The 20,454-nt window shown below is 42.2% G+C and overlaps 1 protein-coding gene across 1 annotated transcript; it reads right to left on the bottom strand.

Moving 5' to 3' along the window:
- Positions 1-1,085: 1,085 nt before the first annotated feature.
- Positions 1,086-20,436, bottom strand: gtpbp6 (GTP binding protein 6). Its single transcript, XM_078545104.1, has 10 exons — positions 19,533-20,436; positions 17,183-17,320; positions 16,654-16,724; positions 14,912-15,042; positions 13,173-13,243; positions 10,317-10,475; positions 6,855-7,063; positions 4,524-4,672; positions 2,369-2,521; positions 1,086-2,132 (listed from the first exon to the last, which is right to left on the bottom strand). Exons 1-10 carry the CDS (start codon positions 19,981-19,983, stop codon positions 2,009-2,011), a joined length of 1,656 nt encoding a protein of 551 aa, XP_078401230.1. The 5' UTR covers positions 19,984-20,436; the 3' UTR covers positions 1,086-2,008.
- Between the last annotated feature and the right edge of the window lie 18 nt (positions 20,437-20,454).

The following is a 20,454-nucleotide window of genomic DNA, read 5'->3' as shown; positions in this document are numbered from 1 at the left end:
AAGCCCAACAGGAGACTTGGCTCTGGCATCCACCTGCTTGGGTAAAATCCTAGTGGCTGTGAGAGGTGGCACTTAAGTGACTACTAATCAGCCAAAGGCCTCAATTGTCCCACAGATGTGCGGGCTACTTGACGCCTCCCCCGCTGCAGGTAAAACCCAGCAAAGGAGGAGGGTAGGCAACAGGCATACGCTATGACACCCAATTTTACCTCCTCTTCCCACCCACCTGCCAACCTGCCCCAGGAGGCATAAAATCTAAGCCTAAGTCAAATATGCAGTCAAATTTCCATCCTAGGAATTGAGTTCACAATCCAGTACTGAGCGAGTGCTGCATCGTTGGAGATGCTGTGTTATGGATGAGATTTTAAACATGGCCATGTCTTTCTCTGTTCAGATGCATCTAAAGGATCCTATGGCACAATGCTAGCAAGTCTAGAGGCTTCCCGATCACCATATCTCTCAATTATGGAATCATTCGGCACAGAAGCACGCCATTTGGCTCTTCATGACTGTGCCAGCCTGCCAAAGAGCTAGTCAATTAATTCCACTCCTTTGCTCTTTCCCCATAACCCTATAATTTCTTTTCCGTTTTATGTATTCAATTCGCTTTTGAAAATTACTATTGAATCTTCCACTGCTCCTTCAGGCAGTGCATTCCAAATCATAACAACTCATTGTGTAATGAAAGTTCTCAGCTCCCTCACCACAAAAATAGATGAAGTCATGATTGGTGTATGTGAGACACAATATTCAGAAAGGGTCTAGACTTTCAGATGAGATGTTAAACCATTACACTGTCTTTTATTTGAGGAGAAAATAAAGCAGGGGTTAGGAGTGCTGGGGGTGGGGGGTGGGGGGTGGGGGGGGGAAGGTGGGTGGTAGGTTAATCCTATTGTTCCATCCAATGCGACTAAAACACATCACTGGTGAACCAATATTGTGGTTCTTTCCTCTAGCTGTGGTCCCATTGGACGTGGTTTCCCACTAGAATCAGACCCACGAACTCTTCATAATGGTTTGTGACTGTTACACAATGCATTAATGCACAAGACTTTTTAAAAAATAAAACTCATGGACACATCTGCTGTCCCTGTTGATTTGCACAGGAGACTGTGTGGAACTTTATTTATTAGCTGCACAGTCACGATCTTCCCTCTCCAACTTTCACTCTATTTCCTTCAAAGGCAATGAATGAAGTTCTTATTTTTAATCTAGTGTTTGTATGCCCACCAGCAGCTCCAGTCATACCATGATTCTTCACATATCAGTTTAGCCTGTTGTTAATCGACTGTGGGAACATCACAGCAGAGGCCGGTACCACGTTACTCACGTTACTTGTGTACATGCCATTTTTCAGCAGGTATCACTGGGCGGTGATCAGGGGCAGGTCAACCCAGCCGATTGCAACATTCCCATTGTCATAAGAGAATCATTCTAATAATAAACTTTTTAAACTTTAAACACATTATGGTATCAGTGGCCAGAATTTTCCGGCCCCGTTGGGGCGGGACCCGCCGTGAGAGATTTGGTGGCCCAGCCATAAGTCTATTGACTTTTGGTGGGGCTGGAAAATCCCGCCCAGCACTTATTGTGGAACATCATCATGCTTTCATTATTGACTCTAGTGTCACTGCAGTCTTATTCTTTATATAAAAAAACTTCGCCCTTGGGCTGAGACAAACTGAGTTTCTGTCTGCCTGTCCGTGGATTAAAGATTCAATTGAAAAAGTTGGGAATTCTTCCAGTATCCTGGTTAAAGGTCTTCCTGAAAGGGCAACAACTAAAAGAACTGGCTGGTTGTTCATCTCATTGCTGTTAGTGGGCCATTGCTTGTGTGCAAACTGCCCACACTTGCCTATAAAACAATGATTGCTGCATTTCAAAGCAACTCATTACCAGTTTTGGCGCTGCTTCTCGGAGAGGAAAATAGTTGCTATTCATGTATAAATTTTTTCCTTGGGAAAAAAAAAGATAAAATCTTCAACATTGGAAAGTCATCCCTTCTCCTTCAAGGTTGGAACAGCTTCCTATATTTCCCATAAGAGGAGCTGCTGATGATCACCCTCACATTGGCTAAACCATCTTCTGGCAAAACATCTACTCCTTGCACAGTGGCTTCCTTATACAACCAGCTGGAATGATAAAAAGAAACAGTGTTATATGTCAGCATCTTTAAATTTGCCTTTCCATGCATTAACCCCTCAGAAACCATTGCTCCACATGCTCCTGAATGAACAGCCCTCACTTGTTCAATTCTTAACTGTTTAAAAATTGTCTTGGAAATTCAATTCCACTTCAAAAATAATAAGATTTGTTTTAAAGCCACGCGCTTGTGCAAGTTCTGCTTGCACTGAGGTTTCCTTCTTACCTCAGCTGAGGCCCAGCTAAATTTACTCGAATAGTGAGAATCAGTTTTCCTGTTGCTCGCAAAACTGCCTCCTCGATTTTCTTTGTCAATTCGTCCATGCCGAGTCCATGAAGCGCTGAAACTGCGACAGTGTTTGGATCTGTCGGTTCATATCTTTATTAAAGGGAAAAAAAAACCATATCTTTACACAGAGTCTGGAATAGGTTGATGGGAAGGATGGCCAGAAACTGAACTGGACTGGCCAGACAAATACTGTGGCTGCAAGAGCTTGGAATCCTGTGGCGAGTAACTCTACTCCCTGACTCCCCAAAGCTCGTCCGCCATCTACAAGGCACAAATCAGGAGTGTGATGGAACACTCTCTACTTGCCTGGATGAGAGCACATCACTTGAGAAACTTGACACCATCCAGGACAAAGCAATGTGCTTGATTGGCACCGCATACACCACCTTCAATATTCTCTCCCTCCACCATCAATGCACAGTGGCAGCAGTGTGTACCATCTACAAGATGCACTGCAGCAACTTACCAAGGCTTCTTTGACAGCACCTTCCAAACCCATGACCTCTACCACCTAAAAGGTCAAGGGCAGCAGATGCATGGGAACACCACCACCTGCAAGTTCCCCACCAAGCCACATACCATACTGACTTGGAACTATATAATCATCAGTCCTTCACTGTCACTAGGACAAAATCCTGGAACTCCCTTCTTAACAGCACTGTGGGTGTACCTACACCACATGGACTGCAACGATTAGAGATGGTGGCTCAGCACCACCTTCTCAAGGAGAATTAGGGATGGGCAATAAATGCTGGCCTAGCCAGCAACACCCACATCCCATGAAAGAATTAAAAAAAAACAGAATAACTTCAAACTTATTGAAGAAACGCATAAAGACAGTGATGAGAAGATGACAAGCTTGTTATTCTGGGAGGATGATATTGAATAAGAGGAAAAGACCTACTTTATCTGAATCTATCTTGTGATCGCTCCAATGAATAAATAACCTACTCTTTGTAGGATCATTGGAAGTCAGATTCCTGAACTCATGAAATGAAGAAGGGAAGAAAGGTAGAGAAGAAATGTTTAGGTTACTTAACAGGAGAAAAACTTGCAAAGGTTTTCATTTCTAGTTTTTAACTGACTTTTATTTCTCACTGTTTCAAGCTAATGAACATTTGTTTATAGCCAGCATGCCAAGTATTTAAAAAAAATTATTCTTGGAATAATGACATCCTTTATTCCCTTGAGAGCATTAAGAGTTAACCATGTAATGTCGACTGCAGTGATACGCATCTGCTTGACCAATGTAGGAGTGGCAGCTCCCCAACAACAAACCAGCAGATCTCATGGTTATTTTTCTGCTGCTGGATCACAAGTGACCAGATTTATTGAATTCAATTTCACAACTTCCCATGGTGGGACTTTAATTTGTGGACTCCGGATGGCTATCCCAGTACAAATAAACTATCATACCTAGCAATAGAATAAGTTAGATTACCTGGTCTTTTCAGATATTCATAGCTTAGTGACCTTTTAAATTTGTCAAGAACAATCATCAAAGCAGTATTTTGTTTCTGTCTTCCATGTTTTCCTTAAATTTCCCCCAGACCTATTCTCAGATAGTGGGGAACAATTCCTTATGTGGGACCAATGATACTTCACCCAAGTAGCTATTCCCCCTAAAGCTTAGATGGTAGTCTACTTGATTACATGAGTTATCACTATCAAGCTCAATTGTGTCTTCACCTGTCATGTATTTCCAGTTTGTTCCCTGCAAAGGCTATTAGACAAGTTAAGATCAGGTACTCTGGCTAAATTTCCCTTCCTTAGAGCAGGGATGCTGAGGCAATTTTGCCTTTGCTGCGATGACCTAATTTAGGATAGACCAGGGGTTGTCCTGCTCTGTATGGTACCCAGTGACCACTGGTATAGCTACAGGGTACCATTAACAATTGACGCACGCACACTCTCTATATACTGATTTTTCCACATACAATTGCATCATTTGACATTACAACATAGGATTAAAATCCATGTAGACTTTTATATAGGGATTTTTACTAAAATCAGAGACAAGAAATATCTATGTTATAGGCATGTGTGCATTATATCGGCTGTTTAGAACATGTGAAAATTATAATGTTCCTACCCCTCTACGAGATCAATTTTATTGTGCACTTCAATAATGGAATCCAAGAGTTGGTTTGACAGCTGGAGGTTCCTGAGAACATTCAGTACATTCACTTTCTGATTGTTGGTTTCAGGGTGACTGATGTCTCTGACATGAACTATTACATCCTGGATACAGATAGAAAGGGGGCAGAAAATGATGCAGATATTAATAATATGTTTATAAACTAAGTTCGTGCTGTGTTTACCTATAACAAATACCCTCTAGCTTATTGTCACTATCTAGAATCACAAAATATTTCAACATAGCAGGCCCTCTAGTTACAGATCCACTGATCAATGGAAATAGCTTTTCCTTATTTATCTTATTTGAAACCTTTCATAATTCTGAATATATCTGTTATATCTCTTTACCTTCTTTCTTCTAATGAACAATCCCAAGTTCCCTAATCTCACCTCACATCTCTGATATCATCTATGTGAATCCCTTCTGTACTTTTTTCATGGCCTGGACATCCCTCCTAAAGTAAAATTGGACACACTATTCTAACAATAACCAAACACAATATGAGCGTCCTTTACATCTTCAAGTATCAAAAGTGAATTAACATGTCAGGCCATCTTAAACATTATCCCGCCAAGCCAGCAGAAGAATATTTATTACAATGCTACGATATAACAGTCATTGTAAAATGCATTTCATCCAAATTACAATGAAGATCACCTAATGTAATGTAATGCAAACATTTATTTATCTCAAGCAGTTTTCAAATGAATACATGTTTTTACATCCATCTGGGAGCACATACAGGGTCTTAGTTTAGAGTCTTTTGGATGAGACATTAAACAGAGACCCCTTCTGCCCCCCTGTGTGAACGTAAAAGATCCCATGGCACTATCTCGAAGAAGAGCAGGGAAGTTACCTATGATGTCCTAGACAATATTTACCTCTCAATCAACATCACTAAAAAAGAAAATTACCATATTACTGTCTGTGATTGACAGCAACATGTTCTACACTAAAACAATGACAATGCTTCAAAAGAAAAAAATACTTCATTGGCTGTAAAGCACTTTAGGACATCCTAAGGTTGCGAAAGGCTCTATTTGAATGTAAATATTTCTTATTATTTATAATTATCACAGCATAAATACATGTTACCAAATATAATCAGCATGGACAACAAGAGGGTTCTTACTAATAAACTTCCTTCTGCCTTTTGCTGCAGTTTTGTCCAAAACCAACAAGGGAATTCAATCCTTGGCGAGAACAACTTAGCACAGCCTCAAATGCACTTTTCTTTCATTTCCATATAAAACATGCTGAAAAAGGGCAGGGAATAAGGGAGTTCAGAAATACTAATTGCCTTCCTTCCCCTGCCAATAAAAACAAAGAGGTACACAGTTGCTGATCATTCAAATAATGTGTTTTGAAAACCATAGCATATCAGACAGGCATGGTGGACAAGGTATTTGTGCTGGAATTCTAGCCCTCCATGTTACAACATAGTTGAACTCCAGGGGTGGAAAAATATAGGTCTTCCGCAAAAATTGTGGACTGGATGCAAAGCAGTGAACAGATTTCGTATGTGGTGAAGATTAGTAATTAAGCTTTCTTGCTACGTGCAGAGACCAAATTGTTACTGTATTATGTTAATTCCCATTTGTCACTGGACATTACTTTCAGATCAATTGAAACTGTAATATGTTGTACAATGACAGAATCAGTGTGATTTCCGATAGAGTACCAGGCGGCAGTCTGCCTTCAAAGCAAACTCCTTGCGGATGATTTTAACTTAACCCACCTGCCAGAAAGCTGACTGGATTTGGTGCAACTCTGATTTTTTATACCTTGCCCAATTTTATTCCCCACTGGATTCCAGCTTGGTGAGTTACGTTAAAATGAACCCCCTTGCCGAGCTTGCATTGTAAGGAAATAAGCCGTGTTTGGACCCCGTGGTTCTTTGGAGGGTAAGCCATGCTGAGCTACACTTCATGGTGAGCAGGTTGCTAACTGGGATCTTCAGTGGGGGAATGCCTTGTGAGGTGGGCAATGACGTGCAAAGCCATCACAGCCAACCGTGATCCTGCTCTCATTTGAGCTCCACTTCAATCCGGTGCTTGAACCCCAGCTGATTTTCCAATATAACACTCTACATAGCCCAACCTACTTAGCGGAGATCTGCCCTGGGACTTTACTGGTTTATTTGTTTCAGTTCCTAGCTAAGTTAATCAGCTGAGCTAAAACACAGGATCTGGGAAACAGTTACGAGCTCTGTGGCTTTATTTTTTATTTTAAAAAAGCTGATCCAAGCAGATGGGAAAAAATGTGACAGAAACTGAAACTTACTGAATATACCACATCCTCTAGAGTTGCTGAGAAGGATTCAATTAAGTTGTGGGGGAGCTGGGAAAGAAATCCAATTGTATCAATGTAAAGGACCATCATACGACTTGGCATCAAACCAGCATGGGTGGTAACATCAAGGGTAGCAAACAATTGATCTCTTGGGTGAAGGCCTGAGTCTCCAGTCAGGGTTTTAATCAGGGTTGTTTTGCCTGAATGGAAGATACAAAATGCACCAGGTGTGAAACAGAAACCAGGTGTTCCATTACACTGTGCCAGGAAGACAGATTTGCCTAAGAATATAAGAAATAGGAGCAGGAGTAGACCAAATGGCCCATTGAGCCTGCTCTGCCATTCAATACGATCTTGGGTTTTGACTCCACTTTCCCGCCACTTCCAAGATCCCTTGATTCCCTGAGACCCCAAAACTCTGTCTATCTCAGCCTTAAATATATTCAATGGTGGCACATCCATAACCTTCCTGGGTAGAAAATTCCAAAGATTCACAAGCTTTTGAGTGAAGAAATTTCTCCTCAACGCAGTCCTAAACGATCTGCCCCCTAACTGAAACTCTAATTCCTTGTTCTAGATTCCCCAGTCAAAGTAAATAATATCTTAGTCTCTGCTGTATCAAGCCCCATCATAATTTTGAATGATTCACTAAGATCAATTCTCATTCTGCCAAGCTCCAGAGAATATAGACCCAATTTACTCAGCCTCTCATCATAGGGCAACCCTCTCATCTCAGGGGCCAATCTAGTGAACCTTCGCTGTACAGCCTCCAATGCAAGTACATCGTTCCTTAAATATGGAGACCATACGAACATACGAAATAGAAGCAGAAGGCGGCCATTCAGCCCCTCGAGCCTGCTCTGCCATTCAATAAGATCATGGTTGATCTTTTTGCATTGAGTTCTACATTCCCATCTACCCCGATAACCTTCGATTCTGTTGCTTAACAAGAATCTATCAACCTTCGCCTTAAAAATATTCTGTGACCCCACTTCCACTGCCTTCTGAGGCAAAGAGTTTCAAAGTCGCACACCCTATGAGAGAAAAAAATTCTCCTAATCTCTGTCCTATAAGGGCAACCCCTCAACTTAAAACAGTGCCCCCTAGTTCTGGGCTCACCCACAAGAGGAAACATCCTTTCCATGTCCATCTTGTCAAGACCATTCAGGATCTTATACACTTCAATCAAGTCATCCCACACTCTTCTAAACTCCAGTGGAATCAAGCCCAGCCTTTCCAACCTATCCTGACAAGGCAACCTGCTCATTCCAGGTATCAATCAAGTAACCTCCTCTGAACCGCATCCAACGCATTTACATCCTTCCTTGAATAAGGAGACCAAAACTGCACACAGTATTCGAGATGTAGGTTCACTAATGCCCTGCATAATTGAAGCATTACATCCTTACTTTTATGTTCACTTTCTCTCGAAATAAAGGATTGTATTCCATTAGCTTTCTTGGTTACATGCTCTACCTGCACATTAAACTTTTTGTGACTCATGCACAAGAACACCTAAATCTCTCTGCACCTCTGAATTCTGCAGTCATTCTCCATAAAAGTAATACTCTGCTTTTTTATTCTTCCTGCCAAGAACAACTTCACATTTCTCTGCATTAAAATCCATCTGCCAAATTTTTGCCCACTCAACTTATCTCTCCATCTGCAAATTCCTGATGGCTTCTTCACAACATACTTTCCTACCTATCTTTGTGTCGTCTGCAAATTTAGCTACCATGCTTTCGCTCCTCTCATCTAAGTCACTGATGTAAATTGTAAAAGGTTGAGGCCCCAGTACCAGACCCCTGCAGGTCTCCACTAGTCACATCATGCCAATCAGACAAAGATTCATTTACATATACTGTTTTCTTCCAGCCAGCCAATCCTCTATTCAGGCTAATACCCCCTACACCATGACTTTTATTTTCTGCAATAACCTTTGCAGTGGCATCTTATCAAATGCCTTCGGGAAATCCCTTTATCCACAGCACATGTTACTCCTTCAAAGGACTCTAATAAATTGGTTAAACATGATTTCCCTTTCACAAAACCATGCTGCGTCTTCCAGCTTACCTTGAGTTTTTCTAAGTGTCCAACTATAACCTCTTTAATGATTGACCAGAATTGCAGACAGCGGGCAGGATTTTTCAGCTTGGCCGGGGGGGGGGGGGGGTTCCCCATCATGCCACCTGAAGAGTTGGCAGGGAACACATCCATCACAAGTCCCACAGCCATTTAACGCTCCTTACTTAGCCAAAAGTAGGCAGATGTCCCGCCTCAGAGAACTACTGGCCAATCTGCAGTGCCAGTGGCAACAGTAGCCAGGACTGGGACTACAAACAGTCCTCGGATTCTAGGTCTCGGAGTCCAGGACCAGGTAAGTCTGGAGGGCTCACAACAGGGAGGAGGGATGAAGCCCAGGGGGAAGGGGGTGACATGTGGAGAGGGGGCTGGGGGTCTTGATGGAGAGCTTGGGGGTAAGGGCCAGGGGTGGGTGGGGGGGGCGGGGGCACGCGAAGGAGCACCTGTGTGAGGGGGCGGGAGACATCGTGGGGTACCCGATGTGGAATGGGGGCCCTCAAAGGAAGCGCACACCCAGCCACACAACCCCACCCCCCCCACCCCAATTCCACACCCAAGGCCCCTTAAGGGCCTCAATTGGGATGAGGGCGAATGGCCTCGCAAACCCCCCAATAAAATTGCAGGCAAGTCAGGGGTGAGTGGGAGGGCAGCCAGAAGGCCGACTGGGAATTTAGACCCCCTTCCCCTACCCCTACCCCAACCCAACCCAACCTACAAACCTGCTGGCAGGGGTCAGGGCCTGTAAAGTTCTGCCCATTATTCCAGGTGTGGTCTCACCAAAGCCCTGTACAATTCTAGCAAGATTTCTTTATTCTTGTACTCCAATCGCCTTGCAAGGCCAACATGCCATTTGCTTTCCCTATTGCTTGCTGTACCTCCCCCTGAAAAGAATGATGTCCCGGCACTTACCTTTACCTCTATGCTAAAAAGGTCCCATTAATTATCTCATTGTGTTTACAGAAACACTGTTAAAAAGCATCTATAACAAAAAAAAAATGCACCACTGCGTTTCACAGAAGTGTTTAATCCAACGTGGGTGCTCCAGTAGAACCAAATCGCCTTTGCATAGGCACTGCATTCTTAAAATGTGCTACAGGGACTGTTAGTGAAGAGGAAAATCATTATTTTCAGATTTGAGATAAGACCAAAGGAGAAGCATGTAGTTATCTCCATTCATTAATCTGACTGAACATGGACAATGTTTCCCCACTTTATATTTAGTTTTTTAAGAAAATTCAGGGACAAAGGAAGCTATATTGCTTTGATTTTGTGCTGATTATTTTTAGCTCTGCTCATGAACATTAAATAGCCTTTCAGCTATTACAGCAGCAGTTACAGCTGTTTCTTGAAATATGCAGAATCGAAACTCACCGCAGTTTGTGTAGCCCATGACAGAAATAACCGGGAACTCTTTGCGTTTACGCTGGGTCCTCAGCAACTGTCGCTTCTTCTTTAGCTTTTCCAACACCGCTCTAATCTTCAATTCCCTCTCCTTGAGAAGGCGTTGCTGAACCTCCATGAGGGTTTCACCTGGAAATTGAGAGTGGATTAAAACAAGTGAACCCCTCATTAGCTTGTCGTCTAGCGTACTGTTTTTGTATTCCACAACAAAATCTGCGCGGGGCAATTTTGAAACTTTATTCTGCTCCAAAAAAAGCCGATAAATGTACTAAATTGAAAGCAATGTTTAATTGTAAGAATATTTTTGACAACCTATCCATTTTCTGAACTTATTTATTTATTCGTTCATGGGATGTGGGTGTCGCTGGCTAGACCAGCATTTATTGCCCATCCCTAATTGCCTTTGAGAAGGTGGTGGTGAGATGCCTTCTTGAGCCGCTGCACTTCCATGTGGTGTAGGTACACCCACACTGCTGTTAGGAAGGGAGTTCCAGGATTTTGACCCAGTGACAGTGAAGGAATGGCGATATAGTTCCAAGTCAGGATGGTATGTGGCTTGGAGGGGAACTTGCAGGTGGTGGTGATCCCATGCATCTGCTGCCCTTGTCCTAGGTGGCAGAGGTCACAGTTTGGAAGGTGCTATCGAAGGAGCCTTGGTGAGTCGCTGCAGTGCATCTTGTAGATGGTATACACTACTGCCACTGTGCGTCAGTGGAGGAGGGAGTAGATGTTGAAGGGGGCGGATGATAATCAAGCGGGCTGCTTGTTCCTGGATGGTGTTGAGCTTCTTGGGGTCTTGCTGCATATGGGCACAGACTGCCTCAGCATCTGAGGAGTCGCGAATGGTGCTGAACACTGTGCAATCATCAGCGAACCTCCCCACTTCTGACTTCATGATGGAAGGTCATTGATGAAGCAGCTGAAAATGGTTGATCCTAGGACACTACGCTGAGGAACTCCTGCAGTGATGTCCTGGGGCTGAGGTGATTGACCTCGAACAAAGTGTTCCCCCCCGATTTCTATTGACACTAGTGTTGCTAGTGCTTCTTGATGCCACAGTCAGTCAAATGCAGCCTTGATGTCAAGGGCAGTCACTCTCACCTCACCTCGGGAGTTCAGCTCTTTGGTCCATGTTTGGACCAAGGCTGTAATGAAGTCAGGAGCCGAGTGGCCCTGGCGGAATACGAACTGGGCGTCAGTGAGCAGGTTATTGCTACATTGGTGCTACTTGATGACACCTTCCATCACTTTACTGATGGTTGAGAGTAGACTGATGGGGCAGTAATTGAATGGGTTGGATTTGTCCTGCTTTTTGTGGACAGGACATACCGGGCCAATTTTCCACATTGCCAGGTAGATGCCAGTGTTGTAGCTGTGCTGGAAAATTTGGCTAGAGGCATGGCTAGTTCTGGAGCATAGGTCTCCTGTACTATTGCCAGAATGTTGTCAGGGCCCATAGCCTTTGCAGTATCCAGTGCCTTCAGCTGTTCCTTGATATAACGTGGATAAATCGAATTGGCCGAAGACTGGCATCTGTGATGCTGTGGACCTTAGGAGGAGGCTGAGATGGATCATCCACCGGGCACTTCTGGCTGAAGATGGTTGCAAATGATTCAGCATGGTCTTTTGTACTGATGTACTGGGATTCCAGTGACAGTGAAGGAAGAGAGATATAGTTGCAAGTTAGGATGGTGTGTGACTTGGAGGAAACTTGCAGGTGGTGATGTTCCATGTGCCTGCTGCCCTTGGTCATTTTAGGTGGTAGAGGCCGCAAGTTTGGAAGGTGCTCACAAAGGGCCCGTGGTGTGTTGCTGCAGCGCATTTCGATGACAGAGCACACTGTTATCGCTGTGTGGAGGGCGTGAATGTTTGTATGGTGGATGGGGTGCCAATCAAGTGGACTGCTTTGCCCTGTATGATATTGAGCTTCTTGAGTGTTGTTGGAGCTGCCCCTGACCAGGAGTTAAGTGACAGTATTCCATCACAATCCCGATTTGTAACTTGTAGATGTAGAAAAAGCCTAAAGCCCACTTACATAATTAATTGTAGGCATGGAAGGAGAGTTGGGACTGTGGGACTTTGTGCAGATGACAGTGTGGGCTGCAGAGTTTGAATGAATTGATAGAAAAGGAACTTCCATCAGCAGCAAAATGCAACTTTAGCACAGCAAACTACTCCAAGGCACTTTGTAACATTGAAAATGAACCAAACACTAGTAACAAGATGTGATTGGACAAGTCTTATTGAGACCTTTGAACAGGGGAAGTGATAAAGTAAAGCAAAGGGGTAAGGAAGAGATTCAAGAGAATGGTAAAAGATGCTCTGTCAAAATAGATGGAATGGTGTGATGGGAAATACAAACAAACATTCTCGAATACTAGAATTAGGGATGAAAACAGAAATGCTGGGAATACTCAGCAGGTCAGGCAACATCTCTGGACAGAAACAGTGTTAACTATTCAGGTCGAGATGCCCTTTCATCAGAACACTAGAATTAGGGATTGTCAGAGTCAATCAACCCTTTAACCCCTTCACTCCGAAGTCCTGAAATTATGAAACAATTTTTGCTTTTATGGCTCCTTTATGTAGGGTGCAGAGCTATCCCACAGGAGTGTTTGTGTCATCAACGACAATATAGACCAAGTTGACCATCTTCCTTCTACTGACTGATCAGTATTGGTTAATAATTAAAATATTATGTAAAGCAGAAACATCAAATCCATACTGCAAACCGACAATCCAGAGTCACAAGAGTGCAATGGATTGCACCGATACTATTGGTCAATAATCCAGTATAACAAACCTATGACACAGTAGGATTATTACCTGATCCCATAATGTACCTGGAACCACCACCTTGTTGGTCTAAGTAAGCCACTTCATTTTTCAACTGGGACCTGCCAAATAAGGGCAAAACAATGTTCAAATTAACTAACATGATAATGCTCCCGTTTGAAGCAGCTATGTTACTGCAAGTCCTGTTTGGAACACACTGTTGCAAAACATGTCCAGAGTAGGACATCTGTAAAAATAAAAATAATTATCCAAAAAGGATAAAAAGTCAGTGGCCTGAATTTTCCCGTTGGCGATTTGGGGGCGGGGCCTGCTCGCCGAGGGGAAAACGACGCGGGATGACGTTGGGAGGAACCCCGACATCATCCCGGTCCCTTTAAATTTTTAGGAAGGTGGGCGGACAGCGAAATCAGCTGTCCGCCCGCCGACCTGTCAATGGCCAATTGAGGCCAGTGACAGAGTAATTAAGATAATTAAAGACCTGCCCATCCAACCTTAAGGCTGGCAGGCAGGCCAGGAGCCCCAGCGGGCTTCTGATAATACATGAAACCTCATCCACTGGCGGGATGAGGTTTTATGTCCGTTTTTAAAAACTTTAATACATTTTGCGTGATATTTATTAACATGTTCCATCTCGTGTGACATTGTCACATGAGGGGGATATGTTAATAATTTTTTAATTTTTCTATTTTTAAAGTTTTTTGGACTGTCAGTAATCTCCCTGAGACAGCACTTAGCCTCAGGGAGCAGTGCGCTCTTTCGCGCACATGCGTGAAAGAGCACACTTTGACAGTTGGGGAATCCCTTCCTCTCTCCCCCCCCACATGAAGAGCATAGCGCTTCCCGTCGGGCAGCCCGCCCACTCAAAATGGCAGCGGGCCCCGTTTCGGTGGCGGGGGTCGGCTGTCCACCAGCCGGTGGGGCCCCCCCACGCCCACCAAGGGCAAAATTCTGCCCAGTGTATTCCACCCCTCCCCCACAATAACATTATGTTGCAGAATATGCTCATTTTTTTAAAAATGGGGATGCGATGCAGCTTAATGTTTCTGTACTTTGATGTGGAATCTCTCACATGGGGTTCCTTCAGCAAAGCATAGTCAGGCAACTGAGAAGCGTAAAGAATTAGGGCTTGTTACCTGCAAGGACTTCAGGTTTTGGGAGTGGAATACAGGGGCTGGGCGGAGAGAGACAGTAGCTGGCTATGAAGCGTACTTTTTACAGTGAGCTGGGCTTGCCAGGATTCTGTGATATCTAATCGCAGAAGAAATCCCCATGTTCATCAGCTCTTTTTGTGATTGCTGGAAGTTTTATACAAGGACATTCATTATAGGCCTATTTGTTGAATGCATTTGTTATTGAGATGAATAGGCAGGGCTGCTAGAAGAAAGTAAAACTTTTCAACTTGCATCCTGTTCTCCGATATAGTGAAAAGCACATCACTGACAATATGCTCAAACTTCTTCCTATTTGGCAAACTGGAAACACACCCTTACGGTATTGAAGTGAGACGCATATATTAATGCCTATTTACCGATTGTGCCGTGAATTTGAATACAAACTGGGAACTGGGTTAAAGCCATCTAAATCCAATTTTCTTCTAATTCTTAAAAGCGAACTGATCAACTTCCTTTCAAATTGAATAAATATTCATGTCTCGAAGCACAGAGGACGATTTGTCTGAACTAACTGTACCAGCCAACACTCCCATGATATGGTCAGTCAAATGATATTGTTAAAAGTTTTAGGAGAATTGTAGGAAATCAGATCCTTACCTCAAGTATGGGATCTCAGCCAGAGATATCTGCAGTTTGGCCTCTTTGGTCCGAGCATTGCAACGGAAGATATGAAGGACAATGGAATACCTGTCAAACACTTTAACTCCCCAGGCAGATTCCAATTCTTTCTAATAGAGTCAAAGGAAATATTTTACTTGTTCGCTTCTTACACAGAGTAAAGTCAACACAATGAAATGTCGAATAGGCACGATGGGCCAAACAGCCTCCAGCTGTGTTGTCTGATTCTATAATACCGGAACAACGAATCATACAAACACTTCTGAAAGTAAGCATTTTAAAAATTCTTTCATGGGGTATGGGCATCGCTGGCAAGGCCAGCATTTGTTGCCCATTCCCAATTGTCTTTGAGAAGGTAGTTGTGAGTCAACCTTCTTCAACTGCTGCAGTCCATCTGGTGTGGGTAGACTCTCAGAGCTGATAGGAAGGGAGTTCCAGGACTTTAACCCAGCAACAGTGAAGGGACAGCAATATTACTCCCAAGGTAGGATGGTGTGAGGCTTGAAGGGGAACTTGCAGATGGTGATGTTCCCACGCATCTGGTACCCTTGTTCTCCTAGGTTTTAGGATATTATGAGGTGGTTAGATTCTCTCTTGTTGGAGATAGTCATTTCCTGCACTTGTGTGGCACGAATGTCACTTGGCAAACGAAAGCCCTTTGAAGATAGTCTAAAATTCTCAAAAACCGGCAGTTCGAAAAAATATCCAAACACTTCAATTTTTTCTGAATGGTTTTGTAATTGATTTTTTGTGTTCACAAAATCTAAGCCACTACACAAAGAAGTAATATAACACAAGTAGAAGCAAACTTACTGATTAAAATGGCCAAAAATAATTGCAGCAGTACAAAGCTTCTAAAATATATATATCGAACTGTTGCCCTGCTCCAAGATATTGAAATGAATGTTGTACGGTAGCATCTATGCCCAGAATTTAATTAGTTTTACACTATTACTTTTAAATAAACATATTTTTCTTTATAGTTTTCCTCAACTTTTCTCCCGAAGGCATCAGGTCATTCTGCTATACTGTTCCTTAAGCTGCTCTTCAGTACTTTGTCCAGATGTGTAAGCCCAGCCAGTGGGAGCGTTGACAGGCTATTTTACCTTGGGATGCATCACAACCAAGCCTGACCATGTCCTCACCTGATGGCCACAAACTTGCACTTTTCAGTGGCCCGGGGTTGCTGGATAATGGTCAGAAACAGGAACACTATCTGGCTTTTAAGGCCAGCTATGGCCTCCCAACTTTTTACAGGGTTGTGATTAGTTAAGTCAGCACAGAATAAAGGTCAAACCTAGGACAGTTTAATAAATCAGTACCACACCAGAACATGTCCTTACCACTAATCACAATTTTTTTTCATGGACTTGCAGTAACAATATATTAATATTTTAGTGTGGGCACCATGCACTTGAAACACGAAGCTGATTGACTCTTGATATCCTTACTTAGCCCATCCTGGCATAATAATAGCCACAAAACTGTGGTGAAAATTATAAAATACACAGGAACTAAGGAGTGGCCCAAGCATCTTTTTAAACTCTGCCACCCTTAGATACTGTATGAACTTTCTGAACTTCCCTTCTGTGGTTTACAATTTAACCACTTGGTGAAATTATTGACCTACTTCTTGCTATCAATTATTAGGTATTATTCAACACCTTGTGATCAGTTATTACTTTGATATCGTACACTCTGGTTGGGTGAAACTTCTTTACCTCTGATAATGCAGACAGTCGTTCAACATTCATAAACACTGCAGTAACCTGTGGCAGCCCTTTTATTTTTTCTGCAAAACAGTAGCATTGAAATTACATTACAACAAAGACTACACTTCAAAAAGCACTTCATTTTCTGAAAAGTGCTTTGGAAGGCAATAAGGCCGTCAAAGAAGTCACTTTTTTTTCCCTCAACTGTAACAAAGCATTGCTAAAATTGTTTGATCCACTAACAGTACGTCATTTCTAATTTGCTTAACCACACCAACAGCCCAAAGTGTTCAAACGTATCTCATGTACGCTCTGTGTGTGACAAAATTTCATAAAATACATTTGTCTGGAATATTTTTTTTCATGCATTCTAATATTTCTTTAAAGAACAATTTCTTGACAACTGGGAAACACTGCTTTAAACTACAAGCATCTATAAACAGATTGTCACTTTAAATAATACCTTTCAAGATATGTAATTTAGAATCCGGTGGATTTTATTTCAACGTTTTATCATTAAGAAAGTCAATCAACTTACCTGTAAGAGTCTGAAAATTGCCTTTGCCAAAAATGAATTTGCTGTCTGGACTTTTTGTAGAAAGAATAACCTCATCAACAACATGCCAGTTGGGCAGAGTGTTCACAAGAGCAACTGCTTCAGCCATCTGAAGTTCACCTTGTAGCGAAAGAAAGGACAGAATTGAGACACCAAACAGTGCACAATAACAGCTGGCCCAGAGCTCTGATAGAAGAAGCTTGAAGGCAAATGAAGAGCCTGCCGATTTATCATCCCCCTTGCTTTAAAAAAAGAGAAACCAATCAAAATGCCAACCCAAAAGCAAAATGCTGCAGATGCTGGAAATCTGATATGAAAACAGAAAATGCTGGGAATGCTCAGCAGATAAGGCTGTGGAGAGAGAAACAGTTAACATTCCAATAAGATGTCACTGACCTGAAACACTAACCCTTTGTTTTTCTCTCTCCACAGATGCTGCCAGTATTTCCAGAATTTTCTGTTTTAATTTTATATTAAAAAGCCAATCTATACTGCAGAGCACTAACAAGGTTGAAAAATTAAAAATTGTGGGAGTGAATAGCAAATTGTGTTAGACAAGAAAGTCTACAGTTTTGAAGAAAAAAGGAATTTCAGTAGGAGATTGAGAGATGAGCCATAGTGTTGGTTGATGCATATATCCAATGAAACAACGATCAGACACAACCTCTGTAGTGTGGTGCACTGGAGCACTAATTCATTGAACACTAAAGACCATTGGTCCATCATGTCTGTGCCAGTGTTTTTCTCTGCTTGAGCCACATAGGTTAAATCCACTCTCCTACTCACTTCTTGTACATCTTTTAATATTTCTCTTTTTCCAAAAAGTATCTAATTTCCTTTTAAAATAATTTATGGACTATGCATTCACCTCCAACAATAGTTTGTGGCTAAAAAGAAGTTTCACATTTTCACCATCCTCTGTGCAAAGAAATATTTTCTCACCTCCCCTTTAATTCTTCTGTGATTTTCTTTGTTTTTAATGATGACAGGGAAATGAGAGGGCACAATCTAACACTATTTATCTTATAATCCTTCATGATCTTAAATGCCTCTAACATTCTTTACTGTTGCAGCTCTGGAGAAAAAGCAGTCGTTCTTCATTACCACTTTTCAGTTCCTTCCACTCTCCCCTACATCAGACAATTCCAATATTAAATGCAAATCATATTGCATTCCACTAGCAATTGTAATTACAGGTAAAGTTGCTGTTCATTAAGAATATCCTTTTTTTAAAAAAGTTTTCTTGTTCTTATTTCTAATAAAATTTAGTAGCTAGTTTAAATATAGAAAATAAGTAATATAAATTATAATATGAACCACTGCAGATGTATTGCAACCTTCAATCCTATAGATTAGTGTGAGATTGTACATTTTGGTAGGAAGATTAAGGAGGCCACCTACTCTTTGGAAATAGGTATCTAAATACATAGGAGAACAGCTGGATCTGGAGATACAAATACACAAATCACTCAGAGGAGCAGCACAGTTTAATAAGTTAATTAAAAAAAACAAAGCACAGGGTTCATTTCTAGAATTGAAGTTTATGTTAAATTTTTATAGAAACTTGGTTAGACAATACTTGGAATTCTGTTCTGCATAATATAAAAAAAAGTTATAGAGAGACTGGAAAGGGTGCAGGAAACTGATTTACTAGTATGATACCAGGTTGCAAAGCTCAGAAAGAATGAATGGGCTGGGCCTCCTCTCCCTCACAAACCAAAGACTGAGGGGGCAGGGGGTGACCTGATCAAGAGTTTTAAATTTGGTAGAGGTATTCAAGATCATGAGTGCTCTGGACAGAGCAGATAGAGAGAAGTTGTTCCCATTGGTGCAAGGATCAAGAAGCAGAGGACACCGATTTATAGGTGATTGGCAAAATTGGCAGTGGCGATGAGGAGAAACCTCTTTCTACAGCAAATGATTAGGATCTGGAACGCACTGCCTCTGACAGTTCAGTCCAGATTTATTTATTCAGATTTATTTAATTAAAAAGATTTAAATTCCACAGTTGTTATGGTGAGATTTGCACTCATTTCACTATGTCATGAGTCCAGTCATCTGGATTACTAAAATAAAAGCAAAACATTGCGGATACTGGAAATAAAAATAGAAAATGCTGGAAAAGCTCCGCAAGTCTGACAGCATCTGTGGAGAGAGAAACAGAGTTAATGTTTTGAGTCCATATGACTCTTCTTTACAGAAATATTAACTCTGTTTCTTTCTCCACAGATGCTGCCACATCTAGAATACTAGTTCACTAACATAGCTACCATGTTACAGTTCCCATACGAAATATCAAAACCTAGTTTGCATTAGTTAATAACAAATGTACCTGTTGTAAGATGTTGTTTCTTCCCTCCCCACTTTACATCTGGATGAACAATAAATACTCTATGACCTCCTTCAGGAAGGGGAGGTATTTGTTCTTGAAATAGTTCTTCAAATTCAGAATCTTCTAATTCACGTTCGTCTTCTGTCATCACCTCATCATCCTCCCCGCTTTGCTTCCCACTCCTTGAGGGCTTTCTGCTGTTGGCACTTTTTCGGCTTTTTGAGCGGCATTTGCTTGTGGCAAAACACCGAAAGTCGTGGCAAGATAAACTACCAGGACATTGATTTTTCCCTAGATTATTAGAAACGTTGCTGCTTCTCAGAGGCAGTTTCGGGTGGAAACACGAGTTTGGTACCCCTGTACCAACCGTCGATAAACATCTTTTCCGAGGCTGTAACTTTTTCAGGGGGTGCAGTGAAAATATTCTGGAGATAGTCCTCAGCAATCCCATGGCTGTGAACACCAAGGTGACAAGTCAGGTAGCTGCGTTCATGCTCTCAAGATCACGGGCTGGGAGGGTTCAAAACACATTCGGTTGACATTTTCCAGCTGATCCTGCATTCCTGCGCAGCTCCCTACTCCGTTTACTGCCACATCTTCCATTAGCAGAATAGAAATATCAGCGAGAACTAAAACAGACCCCCAAATCCCCAGTAGATGTGGCTGGGCCTTGACCTCATAAAATATACCCCCCCCCCCCCCCCCCGCCCCCTCCTCCTCTGAGCTTCCCAGATGGAAGTTTCTACTCAAATCCGATCCCCACCTCTCGGTTACAATTTAACTCCGACTCTGATCCCTGCACTGAACTCTTTACCAGAGCAAACACGAACGTCTCTTAAATTGCTCAGACATTTCAGAAATTAAAGCCCTCCACAAATTCTCTATTCACTTTTTCTCTGTTCCCTCGACGGAACGATTAGAC

Source organism: Cetorhinus maximus, chromosome 7 (genome assembly GCF_964194155.1).
Source record: "Cetorhinus maximus chromosome 7, sCetMax3.hap1.1, whole genome shotgun sequence".
In the NCBI taxonomy this organism is placed as follows: Eukaryota; Metazoa; Chordata; class Chondrichthyes; order Lamniformes; family Cetorhinidae; genus Cetorhinus; species Cetorhinus maximus.
This window is presented reverse-complemented; position numbering and strand designations above follow the sequence as displayed.

Coding starts and splice junctions, on each gene's coding strand:
- gtpbp6 (XM_078545104.1), bottom strand. CDS start 19,983: ATGGGATTGCTGAGGACTATCTCCAGAATATTTTCACTGCACCCCCTG. Junction 10,476..13,172: donor CAGGTACATTATGGGATCAG/GTAATAATCCTA, acceptor CTCAATTTCCAG/GTGAAACCCTCATGGAGGTT. Junction 2,133..2,368: donor TTAGCTGGGCCTCAGCTGAG/GTAAGAAGGAAA, acceptor TTATCATTCCAG/CTGGTTGTATAAGGAAGCCA.